General features: G+C 46.3%; 1 protein-coding gene across 3 annotated transcripts in view; it reads right to left on the bottom strand.

Annotated features, from left to right (window-relative positions):
• Positions 1–378: 378 nt before the first annotated feature.
• The window catches only part of LOC141095841 (uncharacterized), a 32984-nt gene continuing 18386 nt past the window's right edge, over positions 379–14976 (bottom strand). For all 3 annotated transcript variants that reach the window (XM_073582194.1, XM_073582196.1, XM_073582193.1), the window contains exon 7: positions 379–12213. In XM_073582194.1, coding sequence (XP_073438295.1) covers positions 11483–12213 — 731 coding nt within the window. In that variant the 3' untranslated portion in view covers positions 379–11482. The remainder of the gene's footprint in view (positions 12214–14976) is intronic.

Here is a 14976-nt window from a genome sequence, read left to right as displayed (position 1 = left end):
ATACTCCAGAGCTGCACTCACTATTCTGCTGGTGCAGTCACTGTGTACATACATTACATTACTGATCCTGAGTTACCTCCTGTATTATACACCAGAGCTGCACTCACTATTCTGCAGGCTTTGAAGGTAAGATCTCCTGGCTTCTTCAGCACCTGGGCATCGCATGCTCTGGTTTGTTACATTTTAGGAAGTGTGTACTGATAAAACGCTTATAGGACACAGAAATAGATGTATGTCACTATTAGCGACAGATAGACAGTCAATAGGTGATATACTTGTATATCTGCTGTATCAGAAGGGATGGCAGACCATTCAGAAATAGTGTAGGACCAAAGAAAGACACTGAGCAAGGATCATGAAATGATAGGACAATAAAAATTAAGGCTAAGATACCTTTATTAGGGTAAAATGTAGCACTACAAACAAAAGGAGGTGCCAGGATGGACCACAAAATAACACATAATTACACCAAATGGTAATAATAATTTAGATTGAATGATCACTTTTTCAAATAAATAAAAAATTAATGTTAAAAATTGATCAATTAAAAAATAATACACAAATTAATATATACATTGCACATAAGTGATGAGCAAAGGGAAGAAAAGAAGGAGGGGAAGGGGACACGAGGACCAATGATATACTTATAATTTGTCAAAGAATACTAATATTGATAACAATAAATATATTGTATGTGTGCAAAACTCAGCAATCACTAAAATCAAAAATAAATAATATATGTCACACAATAAACTGCAAGTGCTAAGTGACAACAGAGACTAACTGCAAAAATATAATAACTAGAAATTTATACATTCAAAAATCATGGTGATAAAAAAATTAATTAATAGATAATGAAGCAACACTAGAAACATCACAAATAAGGTACATGTGCAAACGAATGAGCGGAGGAGGGGGAGGGAGAAGGGGATAAGGAGAATAAGGACTGGTCACAAAAATAATATATTCACAAAATGTGCAATGCGTTAATTGGGCAAAAAGGTGCTGCAAATCCCATATACAATATATAATAGATGAGGAAGGGAATAATGGCTATTATAAAAAGGACATCAAACAGGCACAAACAAAGAATATTAAGCTGAATCCATAGGCAGAGGAGCAATAGATTACCTGAGTGTAATGTGGTCACCATGTAGGGCACACCCCGACGCGCGTTTTGGAACCTTTCCTTCATCAGGGGTCAAGTGTTTACTTATGTAGCAATAACTAATTTTCCCCAATTTGGGGAAGCAGAGCTCCATGGCCACATGCTTGCTGCTTCTTATAAATCACTGCTAATGTGACGGCAGCTGGTGTGCAGTGTATCCTGTAGTTCTTTAGATCAACTGTAAAATGTTTATTGATGAATATCTGATATAGTTTTACTGAGTTTTCCTAATTTGTGAGAAGCCTTGCAGTCCTGTGCGTTTTTCACTTGCCTGTAGCGCCACCACATTAAAAATGAAGCAATTCACCAACTCATTCATATCAGTGAACAGCATAGGACACTGCAATACCAACTTCCAGCACTGGATGGCGCTCCTGCAGAAGCCACTGCACAATTCAGGTGAGGGCAGTGTGTAGACATCTTACATGGAGGTGTCTGCATTTCAATTAAAGACTCAGAGAAATCAATGATTGAAATGACAAACTGGAAATAAGAATCCAATAACATAAGGATGAGACAAAGGGTCACTGATCAGAGAGACGACTGTTCCCCTTCACTGGAAATCTCTGTGTATGTAAGAGGGACCACAAGTTCTCCCTAGAGTTGAGGACAGGGCTGGGTCATCATTCACCATATTTGCGACCTTCTCTGGAGACCTCAATGCTGCCATGGAGCCTCATGCCCTGCAGAACAATCCTGGCCTTCTTGACACGTGTAAAGGGGAGAGATTTGTTGGATGCAGTGAAGAGCCGGGGGCAGAGAAGGGGTTAACATATCTTACTAGAATGGGTAATTATACAAGAAATACTCCACGCAGGGAGACGAGACCAGTAATGGCAACAACGTGAATTGCACACAAACACAATGTTTGAGAAAAAGGTATACAAAAAAGGTAACTTCTCACTTGCAGTTCTTGTTGGGGAAAGGCTGGAATATCTCCCGATGGCGTCGCAGATTGTGGACAATGTCTCTGGCTCTATTACGGAGGAATGAAAAGCACTGTCTCCTGACGGTGCTGATGTATCCGATCTCGCTTGGCTTGGGTGCGCTGGAACGTAGAAACAGTCCTTTATATAGATTCCTCGGGAATGGTGCCGAACACGAACCGTGGGCACGCTCGCAGACCGCGGCAGAGTGCGGTCCTCTAGAGTAGTCTATAGGAACGGAGCAAGTCAGATTATCTGCAACTGCAGACGGGAAGGAGCCATCCAAATAGACAAGGTTTGAACACAGCTCGGTAGTGACACAGTCAATTGGAAAGTCAGAACGCTGGGGGATGGATGATGGGGCGTTAGCAGTCGGAGCAGTGGGGAGGGAGTCAACCTTCTCCTTGTTCTCCTGTCGCTTTCCCGCCAAGTCTCCCCCGCTCCGGCGCTCAGTCCCTTTTATCTCCCCCACGCCCTCTGCTGTCCAGTGCGAAGGTCCTCCCCTCCCAGTAGAACCGTCCCCCAGCAACAGTGGTGACAGTCCCGATAGTTCCGGCCCCAAAGTGCACCGCAAACCACTGACTCTGTCTCGGCTCATCTTCTTACACCTGCAGACCTTTTTCTGCTCCGCTGCTGGAGAAAAGTGTCTTCTAATTACCGGCAGGAGGTTTGGGGGCTGATTGTGATCCATCTTCAATCCGAAAAGGTCTATTGAGCTCCTCTGTAATAATCCCAGCCTAAAGCAGCACCCACCTCCACCTCGATGGTGGCTGAGGGGAAGTGGAGGTCTGTTAGGGTTGTGGATCGCACTAAATATAAAATATAAGGAAGTGCGATCGCAACCTGGGGTCCACCGTGCAGAGATGGAAAACTGCTGCTTAGTAATGGCGGAGTAGTAAGTGGACACCGGCGGGTTAACCACTGACCCAGTGTGCACTGGGGCGAACTCTGTTTACTCCACAGAGCCGCTGATAGAAACGCCAGAGCCTGTTAACAACACAGGACTTGGCAGAAGGAGCGCATAGCGTAAGGTCACAGGACTCGGCCTTTAGACCGCAGGACTGGAGTACCTCTAGACCGATAGCGCTCTGCGCCGCAACTGCGGTGCCAGCAAGAGTCACTAATAGCTAACACGTGCAAGTGTGCACAGTGCCGCTATCACTTGCTGCGGTTTGATAGTGCCCAGCAGTGGGCTACACCATCGGACGCTAGTGTGCGAGTGCTAGGAGCACGGTGGCGGAAGCATAGCCACCTGTTGGCGCTGACTCAAATACCCTAACTCATGCGTACCAAAGGAGGGAGTAATTTAATGAGTCATTCACCAGATTCATGCATCCATCATCACACATATCAACAACATTATGAGTCTCTTTTATAGCAGCGTCCTTCCGGGACCTTCCTAGTGGTCCAATGGGAGCAGCAATAGGACCTGAGCATGTGACCTCAGACCTCCAATGAGAGGACCTCCCACGGGCATGCTCAGTGGACCGAAAGAAGGACTTAGTCCCAGGAGCTGCTCACTGCTGGCTATTGCAGGTTACAATAGCTGAACCATGATGAGCAAGACGCCGAGAACGACATCTTTGCTCAGCAGGCTCCACTGCGGCCGGAGAGGAATGGGAGACTGCAGTCGGCAAGGCTCCGGATTCCTGCTGTGCAGAGACAGGAACCCAACGCCTAACAAGGTCTGTACCCGGTACTGATCCAGCCCCGGCCCGTCCATCTGCTCCATCCAGAGTCATCTCATCTCATAAATTCATAAAACCTGGGAACAATCTGTATCAGTTATTTCTTGGTGCAGTCTTGACATTTCCACTTCTGTGTCTTGCTCAGTGGTGGTCGGGCTCGGCCTCCTCACCTTGGCCATGTCTCTGAACACCTTGTACTTCTGTATCATGCTCAGTGGTGGTCGGGGTCAACGTCCTCACCCCGGCTGTGTCTCTGAGCACTGAGCACCTTGTACTTCTTTGTCTTGCTCAGTAGTGGTCGGGCTCAGACTCCTCACCTCGGCCATGTCTCTGAGCACCTTGTACTTCTGTGTCTTGCTCAGTGGTGGACGGGCTCAGCCTCCTCACCTCGGCTGTGTCTCTGAGCACCTTGTACTTCTGTGTCTTGCTCAGTGGTGGTCAGGTTTAGACTCCTCACCTAGGCCATGTCTCTGAGCACCTTGTACTTCTGTGTCTTGCTCAGTGGTGGACGGGCTCGGCCTCCTCACTTCGGCTGTGTCTCTGAGCACCTTGTACTTCTGTGTCTTGCTCAGTGGTGGACGGGCTCGGCCTCCTCACCTAGGCCCTGTCTCTGAGCACCTTGTACTTCTGTGTCTTGCTCAGTGCTGGCCGGGCTCGGCCTCCTCACCTCGGCCATGTCTCTGAGCACTGATCAGCTTGTACTTCTGTGTCTTGCTCAGTAGTGGTCGGGCTTGATCTCACCTTGGCTATGTCTCTGAGCACTGATCAGCTTGTACTTCGGTGTCTTGCTCAGTGGTGGCCGGGCTCGGCCTCCTCACCTAGGCCCTGTCTCTGAGCACCTTGTACTTCTGTGTCTTGCTCAGTGGTGGACGGGCTCGGCCTCCTCACCTCGGCCGCGTCTCTGAGCACTGATCAGCTTGTACTTCTGTGTCTTGGTCAGTAGTGGTCGGGCTTGATCTCACCTTGGCAATGTCTCTGTGGTGCTGATTTTGTGAGCTGCGCCCTCTGTAGACTTAGAACAATTTGAGATGTCTCAGAGTTGGGGAGTCCTACAGTCACCATTCACTATACTGTGAGCAGGTTCTGTCAATTTGATTGACAGCTCGTGGTGCAGTGCATGTGTGCAGAGCGCGCTGTCAATCCCAGTGCCAGGTCATGCTTACAGCCGCTGCTCACAGCCACTCTGTGCACACGTTTTCCTTTTCCTTGAGCGTTGCTGCCTTCTTATGATTGGTCAGCATCATACAGGGAGAAGAAGTACACTCCCCTGCTTAAAACGATGATGACAACCACTTAGACTTAAAAAAAAAAAAAGTTAACTCATTGCTTGCTAATATAGACACAATGGAGAGGTAAAATTAAAAACAAAAAACAAACAAACCCGTTTCCGTCTGCTCTGCAGCCTATTACATTGTGTCTAGTGCAACACACTGGTAACCCATCCTGCAGTCTGCTATGCACAGTGACATGCAAAGGATGGAAAAGAAAAAAGATCCAAAATTTGCAATAAACCGAATTGCAAAAATGATTATATTGTGTAAATTTAAAAAAATCCCCATCGTCTTCACCCCAATTTTAGGTTGTAAGATTGCCAGGCATGGTGTAAAACAAATACAGCCCGATGTAGCAGCGGCCATCGCCACCGCCGGCCTCGTTGCTTCCTTTTCCTGTGGTGGATGACACTTGACAATTATGTGACCTTATGTTTGCGGGGTTCTTTTCTGGCCATGAGACAGCTGCTGACATTGCCTGGATGCATCAGTCAGGTGCCAACATCAGCCGGAAGCGGCCATGAGACCGACAAGCGACCCGGGCACTGCTAGGAGAGGGACAGCAAAGGATCGCTGGAGGGGTGCGCTGTACAGGAGCTGGGAATGATCCATCCTATGGCTCCGCTGAGCACATGAGACCGGACAGCGCTATAATGGATACTCAGGGTGAACCCTTTATAAAGACTGTGATGTCCTGTCTGTTAGGGTAGTATGTGGTGTGGGGGCTCTATATATGTAAATGTAGACGTGAAGACCGGGCTGTGGATGCTGATGGGGCACCGGAAAATGGCTGGGGCCGAACCTACTGTTGCGGGGGAAAAGGAGATTGGAGACGGAGCAGACCATTGACCTGTGTAGAAGGGGCATGGCGAGCCAGGGAGGTATTAAAGGGTTTGCCCAGGAAAAGGGAGTGGCTTCCCACTAGAGAGAGGAGTCAGAGAGGACCGGCGCTGAGCTAGGCCGCAAAGCAGCATTCACGGCCGGGTGTGGCAAGGACTCTCAGACCTCATCGGTCGTGCGCAGGAACGTACGCCGAGTGGAGGAATGCAGTGAATTCTTTGCTGCGCTGCAGCATAATGCACTGGGGGCTCAGCGGGTAAGAGCGGTGACCGCCCGCTGCCGCCAGAAGTGAGACCAATTTGTCAAGCGGGGAAGCTGGAAGAGCCTAGCACCGGCCTCAGTGAGCGACCAACCATCCAACCCAGGCACGCTAAGTGGAGTTGACATATCGATATAAAACTGCCATTTTTTTTAGTTAATCTTTCCCTCTGTACCCCTCAGCTTTTACATGTTTATCAATAGTCAGTCAAAGAAAAAAGAAACATCCGGCACTGTCCCTGAGAAAGAAATACCCGCAAAGTCACTTATAACCGCTATCAGTGTGACACCTGTGACCCTTGCTGAACGGGGGCTCTATCCATGTGAAGAAAAAACCTGAAATATCATAGTAGAAAAAGACAGCAGGATGGCACTCACCGCTTTCTTGAAATGATTCACTTTATTTCATGTTGGGACCTGTTGAAGCGCATTGTGCACGAAACGGCTGTCGTCCGTCTTTTTGCATTTCTCCCGTGCCATTGCCTGTGCTTTATTAATATGAAATAAAGTGAATTATTTCAAGAGAATGGTGAGTGCCATCCTGCTGTCTTTTTCTACTATTTTACATGTTTTTTCCCTGTTGCTCCCTGCGAGGAGGTTACCCCTGTATCCATTAAACAAGTAGTTGTTTACCCCTGCTCTGTGTCTTTGTGCCACTGCACCCCATTACCTGTGTTACATATATATGTATTGTATGGACCATGTGGAGGCTCTATAGGCTGTATAAGTATATATGTACTGTATGGACTATGTGTGGGCTGTATATGTGTATATGTACTGTATGGACATATGGGGGCTCTATAGGTTGTGTATATATATATATATATGTACTGTATATAGTATGTGGGGACTCTATAGGCTGTATATGTATATATGTATTGTATATAGTGTGTGGGGGCTGTATATGTATATATGTACTGTATATAGTGTGTGGGGGCTCTATAGGCTGTATATGTATATATGTACTGTTTATAGTGTGTGGGGGCTCTATAGGCTGTATATGTATATATGTACTGTATATAGTGGGGGGGCTCTATAGGCTGTATACATATATATGTATTGTATGGACTGCGTGGGGGCTCTATAGGCTGTATATGTATATAAGTACTGTATATAGTGTGTGGGGCTCTATAGGCTGTATATGTATATACTGTACTGTATATAGTGTGTGGGGGCTCTATAGGCTGTATATGTATATAAGTACTGTATATAGTGTGTGGGGCTCTATAGGCTGTATACTGTATGTATATATGTACTGTATATAGTGTGTGGGGGCTCTATAAGCTGTATATGTATATTGTACTGTATATAGCATGTGGGGGCTCTATAGGCTGTATATGTATATAAGTACTGTATATAGTGTGTGGGGCTCTATAGGCTGTATATGTATATTGTACTGTATATAGCATGTGGGGGCTCTATAGGCTGTATATGTATATATGTACTGTATATAGCGTGTGGGGGCTCTATAGGCTGTATATGTATATTGTACTGTATATAGCATGTGGGGGCTCTATAGGCTGTATATGTATATATGTACTGTATATAATGTGTGGGGGCTCTATAGGCTGTATATGTATATTGTACTGTATATAGCATGTGGGGCTCTATAGGCTGTATATGTATATATGTACTGTATATAGTGTGTGGGGCTCTATAGGCTGTATATGTATATTGTACTGTATATAGCATGTGGGGGCTCTATAGGCTGTATATGTATATATGTACTGTATATAGTGTGTGGTGCTCTATAGGCTGTATACGTATATATGTACTGTATATAGTGTGTGGGGGCTCTATAGGCTGTATATGTATATATGTACTGTATATAGTGTGTGGGGGCTCTATAGGCTGTATATGTATATATGTACTGTATATAGTGTGGGGGGGCTCTATAGGCTGTATATGTACTGTATATAGTGTGTGGGGGCTCTATAGGCTGTATATGTATATATGTACTGTATATAGTGTGGGGGGGCTCTATAGGCTGTATATGTACTGTATATAGTGTGTGGGGGCTCTATAGGCTGTATATGTATTTATGTATTGTATGGACTGCGTGGGGGCTCTATAGGCTGTATATGTATATATGTACTGTATATAGTGTGTGGGGGCTCTTTGGGCTGTATATGTATATATGTATTGTATGCACTGTGTGGGGGCTCTATAGGCTGTATATGTATATTGTACTGTATATAGTGTGTGGGGGCTGTATATGTATATATGTACTGTATGGACCGTATGGAGGCTCTATAGGCTGTGTGTGTATATATGTACTGTATGGAACGTGTGGAGGCTCTATAGGCTGTGTGTGTATATATGTACTGTATGGAACGTGTGGGGCTCTATAGGCTGTGTATGTATATATGTACTGTATGGACCATGTGTGGGCTGTATATGTATATACGTACTGTATAGAGGCTCTATGGGCTGTGTGTATATATGTACTTTATGGACCGTATGGAGGCTCTAGAAGCTGTATATAGCCAAAAAGATGAGAGCGGCCTGTAATTGACATCATAGGTAGCCCACAACTATGAGAGTCACAATGAGAAAACAAATCCAGAAAATCACCTTGTCTGATCTGGTAAGATTTATTTTGCAAATTATAGTGGAAAATAAGTATTTGGTCATTAACAAAAGTTCATCTCATTATTTTGTTATATATCTTTTGTTGGCAATGACAGAGGTCAAACGTTTTCTGTAAGTCTTCACAAGGTTGGCACACACTGTTGGTGGTATGTTGGCCCATTCCTCCATGCAGATCTCCTCTAGAGCAGTGATGTTTTGGGTGTCATGATCCATTTTTGGATCTGTGTCATAGTCTGGACTCTCTTATATAAACCTTTTTCCTTTCTGGCCCTCGGGGGTTAATATGGGTTTTTGCCCCCAGGTGGCCGCTGGTGTTACTACAACTGTAGTTGGTCGGCTGCTGGGTTCCCCCCCCCCCCCGGTGGCCACTGGTGTTACTACGTTTAGTTAGTCAGCAGGTGGTGACCTCTCCCACTTCCCTTTATAAGGCCACCTGGTGCTGCAGATCTGCAGATCACTGTTGGTAATACTGGTCATTTGCTAACCATCCTTGGTGAAGACTGGACCTACCTGGTGGAGAGGGGGTTCAGCTTTTCTCGAGCAGTGGTGTTGCTGCTGAAGAGAGGAGCTATCGGGAGTAGTGGTGTTACTGCTGAAAGCTGAGTTCAGAGCCTTACTCTGCTGCTTGGAGCATTAGCAGCAGACAAAGCTAAGTTTTGTTTTTTAGTTGTTTTAACCCCGTGGTGTCTGTTTTATCTTTTCTTTGGTTTGCGGTGCAGTTCACTTTATTCCCTGTCTCATCTCCTGGGGAGGGGGTTGGGGGTTTAGCGCAGGGCTTAACAGGAGATAGGGACAGGTCGGAGATTTGGGCCTCACTACCATCAAGTGTACCCCCAAGTTAAGGAAAGTCAGGGCACCCCCTTAGCCTGAGGGGCAGTTCAGGGGCCCAGGTCTCCTGTTTTTCCCTACTGCCCCATGACATTGGGCCTGTCGCTGGGCAACACAGACTTTTAAATCCCTCCAAATGTTTCCTATGGGGTGAAGATCTGGAGACTGGCTAGGCCACTCCAGGACCTTCATATGCTTCTTACGAAGCCACTCCGTTGCCCTGGGGTGTGCTTGGGATCATTATCATGCTGAAAGACCCATCCACGTTTCATCTTCAATGCCCTTGCTGAAGGAAGGAGGTTTGCACTCAAAATCTCACGATACATGGCCCCATTCATTCTTTCATGCACACGGATCAGTCGTTCTGGTCCCTTTGCAGAGATACAGCCCCAAAGCATGATGTTGCCACTCCCATGCTTCACAGTAGGTATGGTGTTCTTTGAATGCAGCTCAGCATTCTGTCTCCTCCAAACACGACGAGTTTTGTTTCTACCAAACAGTTCTACTTTGGGTTCATCAGACCATATGACATTCTCCCAATACTCTTCTGGATAATCCCAATGCTCTCTAGCAAACTTCAGACGGGCCTGGACATGTACAGGCTTAAGCAAGGGGACACGTCTGGCACTGCAGGATCTGAGTCCCTGGCGGCGTAGTGTGTTACTGATGGTAGCCTTTGTTACAGTGGTCCCAGCTCTATGCAGGTCATTCACTAGGTCCCCACGTGTGGTTCTGGGATTTTTGCTCACCGTTCTTGTGATTATTTTGACCCCACGGGGAGAGATCTTCCATGGAGCCCCAGATCGAGGGAGATTGTCAGTGGTCCTGTATGTTTTTCATTTTCTTATTATTGCTCCACAGTTGATTTCATCACACCAAGCTGCTTGCCTATTGCAGATTCAGTCTTCCCAGCCTGGTGCAGGGCTACAATTTTGTTTCTGGTGTCCTTCGACAGCTCTTTGGTCTTCACCATAGTGGAGTTTGGAGTGTGACTGTTTGAGGTTGTGGACAGGTGTCTTTATACCGATAACAAGTTCAAACAGGAGCCATTCCTACAGGTAATGAGTGGAGGACAGAGGAGCCTCTTAAAGAAGAAGTTACAGGTCTGTGAGAGCCAGAAATCTTGCATGTTTTTAGGTGGCCAAATACTTATTTTCCACCATAATTTGCAAAATAAATCTTCCCAAATCAGACAAGGAGATTTTCTGGATTTGTTTTCTCATTGTGACTCTCATAGTTGTGGTCACCTATGATGTCAATTACAGGCCTCTCATCTTTATAAGCGGGAGAACTTGTACAATTGGGGGCTGACTAAATACTTATTTTCCCCACTATATAAATGTATTGTATGGGCCATGAGGATGCAGTTGGTGTTAACCCCGTATTGACCAGGCAATTTTTCATTTTTCAGTATTTTCCATAACTTCTTTATTTCTCTATCCCCATATCTGTTTTTTTTTACAGAACGAGTTGTAGTTTTTTATGGCACCATTTATTTTACCATATAACGTACACAAAAAGCACGAGAACATTTTCAAGTCCGGTTCTTCCTTGTGCCATAAAAATGACCCGGTGATAATAAAAACATAAAGATACCGCCGTTCCTCCGACGTGACACTGTCACCACCTTTGGGTATCGATAGCCGGCGTCGTCTTGTCTCCAGTTCTGCTACATTTGGACATTACTGACTCCGGCTCGGCTGCGTTGCCTGCTGGAGTCTGAGGTAGTCTGAAATCCACCCGATTTTTCATCACATGATCAGCTTGTTGCTTTGTCCCGCACACATACTTTACACTGCAGCTCTGCTTTTCCAGACTGGCTGCTGAAGTCAGGGCATGGAGAGCTGCATATAAAATACCATCAACTCCACCGCAGGGAGAGCGGAGCTGCCATAATAAGCAACGTCCGGATCAATGTTTTTTCCGAGGCCGGGATTGGAAAGCCATGGCCGCTGTCCGTCTTTGGCTGCTTGGATTGAACTCCGAGGCGGTGGACGATGCAGATGCTGGTTCTGCAGAACCTGCCGGAGACATCGATGTGGAGTCAAACATGGCTGCCGTCTCTAATACCTGGCTGGGGTTGGATTGGGCTGCTGGGTATTTGGGTGATGATGGAGGCGACACCATAGGGCTTACAGTCGGGGCCGGCTGCAGGGCTTTTATGGCTTGCACGATGGCCCCGTAGAACTGTTTGGTGTCGCTCATGTAGTTCTGGAACATGTGGTTGAAATGCGTTTGGTTCATGTGTATCTGCTGCACGTGTGCGTTTAGCTCCCGCACCTCCGACGCCAGCCCCTCCAGCTGCTGCACCATCCTGGCGTTTCCTTCCACCACGTTTTCTCGTAACTTGTGCAGTTCGGCATTGCCGGCCTGTTTCAGGTGGTGGAGGATGCGGGCACGGTCTTCCTGCAGCTGATAATGCTGCTCACTGACTGATGGCTCGGGGCCGATTGTGATGTCCAGGGGGGCGGGTAATTTGTACTCGGCCTGCAGGTCAGCACCATTCATTGCCTCATGGGCGGCTGGGGTACAAGGGGCTTCTTCTTCCGACCATTCACCGATAAGGTGGATGTCAGCCGGGGAGGACGCCTCGTCATAGTCAGAGACAGGCTCACACGTCAGGGCGTGGGTCATCTGCGGAGCTGCAGACAACGAGGAAAAGATTTGACTAAATCAATGCCTGCCCAAAATGCAGATTACCCCCATTACTTGGTGATTGTCTTTAGTGAATCCCAACCTATTAAAATGGATTTCCAAATGTGTAAGTTCTCTGCTCCATCAAGGTACAACTATTTTTTTTTTTACTTGCTAGCTGCAGAATGAGTCATCTGAAAATCGGTCAGTGAGATCATTCTGGTGGATAGTTTGTAACATTTTTGTTTGTCTTTCACTGAGCGCCTCTGTGCGGCTTAATGGTATGGTGTAATGACCACTGTGTCCGCTAGGGGGCGCTGTGTGGATGTTCCAAGAGAGAGGATGAGTGGCAGAATATGGAAGGACCGTTATGTATCTCAAGGTGGGTGGCCTTGAGATGGAGACTTATGTATGTGTCTTGATCAGCAGTCATACTGCTGAGGTGCTGCTTTAATATGTCAGGGAGAAGTCTCCAGGTAACTAGAGAGTTGGGCGGACCTGGTTACCTACAAATCCACCCAGGGGGTGTGTTTAACGCTTGTAGTAAGAGACTGTGAGTGTGTGAAGGACCTGTGATGAGGTCATAGTCACGTGACCCGGTGGGCGTGGCTATGGACCATATAATGTGGCCATGGTAGGTCACATAGAGAGAGCGCATGGATCTGATTGGGCCGTGTGGAAGGTCCCGGCAGGCCTATGTGGAGGAAGGTTTGCTACCCTCCTGAAGACCACGTGCTGAGGCTGCTGACCCGGTGAGGCCTGTGGATATTAGCTGTATGTGAGGACGGATAAGCCTCCTGTGTTTGCTGAGGCTCCAGGACTGAGCCTGACATCATGGACATTTATGCTTGCTTTTGCCTGAGCTAAAGGCTATTCCTTGTGTTATGTGCTGGTTTATGGGTTATGGAGCAATAAACCCTGTGAACTTTTAAAGGAACGTGCCTCATGATTGACTCCCGTGGCTCCTGAGCGAATTGAATCCCTACAATGGCCACATGAAAGCTGAATTTTCCTTTGGTGCGGTTACAAATCAGTGGAGAGGAGCACAGGGAAAGGCAGATAAAAGTGTTACAAACTTTTCATTAGCCTAAGCTCACTGAAGAATTACCAGTTAACTCAGCCAGTGATAGATACTGCAAGAAAGAGGCTATAGAAAGCAAGTACTGCAAAATAATTCATTGAACCCAAAGGCAGAACATATTTTTAGCCCCAAATACATTAATTTAAGTGGGAAAACAGTATTTGCTTGACGGTGTCCATATTCTTTAAGTACGGTATATACAATTCTATGCAAAAGTTTTAGGCAGGTGTGTAAATGATTATGAAGATGTTAATTATTATTATTATTATTATTATTATTATTAAAAACAGGCTATAACCCTATAATATACCATATTATATTTATTTATTATTACTAGTTTGCATTTGATATGACTATTTCTATTGGACACGACTTATGTATTTTTGGTTGGGTCATTCTCCGCCTTTCCTCTTTTTGTTTCTATGTTGTTTTTTGTTCTACATTGAGGTTTTCTTGGTATTTAATAATCATAAAATTATTTACAAAAGGACAATATTTCATCAATCATGTATTACATTTTTTGTTAGATTATAGGTTATAAGGTGTGTAAAAAAAATGCTGCTCAGTAAGAATGTTTTCATACATAGAAGGGTTAATAATTTATTTTTATCAATTAAAAAATGCAAAATAAATGAAGAAAAGATAAATGTAAATCCCATCAGTATCTGGTGACCGCCCGTCTCCTCCATCATCAGTATCTGGTGACCGCCCGTCGCCTCCATCATCAGTATCTGGTGACCGCCCGTCGCCTCCATCATCAGTATCTGGTGACCACCCGTCGCCTCCATCATCTATATCTGGTGACTGCCTGTTGTCCCTATGGTAAGTATCTGATGACCGCCGTCACCTCCATCATCAGTATCTGATGACCGCCCATCACCTCCATCATCAGTATCTGGTGACCGCCCGTCGCCTCCATCATCAGTATCTGGTGACCACCCGTTGCCTCCATCATCTATATCTGGTGACTGCCTGTTGTCCCTATGGTAAGTATCTGATGACCGCCGTCACCTCCATCATCAGTATCTGATGACCGCCCATCACCTCCATCATCAGTATCTGGTGACCGCCCGTCGCCTCCATCATCAGTATCTGGTGACCACCCGTTGCCTCCATCATCTATATCTGATGACTGCCTGTTGTCCCTATGGTAAGTATCTGATGACCGCCGTCACCTCCATCATCAGTATCTGATGACCGCCCATCACCTCCATCATCAGTATCTGGTGACTGCCCATCGTCTCTATGGTAAGTATCTGATGACCGCCCGTCACCTCCATCACCAGTATCTGGTAACCGCCTGTCGTCACTATGGTAAGTATCTGGTGACTGCCCGTCACCTTCATCGTCAGTATCTGGTCTGCCCGTCACCTGGTCTGCCCGTCACCTCCATCATCAAAAGTCTGGTGACTGCCTGTCGCCTCCATCATCAATATCTGGTGACCGCCTGTCACCTCCATAGTCAGTATCAGGTGACTGCTCGTCACCTCCATCATCAGTATCTAGTGACAACCCGTTGCCTCCATCATCAGTATCTGGTGACCGCCCGTCATCTCTATAGTAAGTATCTGGTGACTGCCTATCACCTCCATCATCAATATCTGGTGACCGCCCGTCACCTCCATCAACAGTAACTGGTGACCACCTGACGTCACTATGGTAAGTATCTGGTGACTGCCCGTCACCTCCA

This window comes from Dendrobates tinctorius, unplaced genomic scaffold (assembly GCF_039654945.1).
Source record: "Dendrobates tinctorius isolate UK_male_01 unplaced genomic scaffold, ASM3965494v1 ptg000070l, whole genome shotgun sequence".
In the NCBI taxonomy this organism is placed as follows: Eukaryota; Metazoa; Chordata; class Amphibia; order Anura; family Dendrobatidae; genus Dendrobates; species Dendrobates tinctorius.
This window is presented reverse-complemented; position numbering and strand designations above follow the sequence as displayed.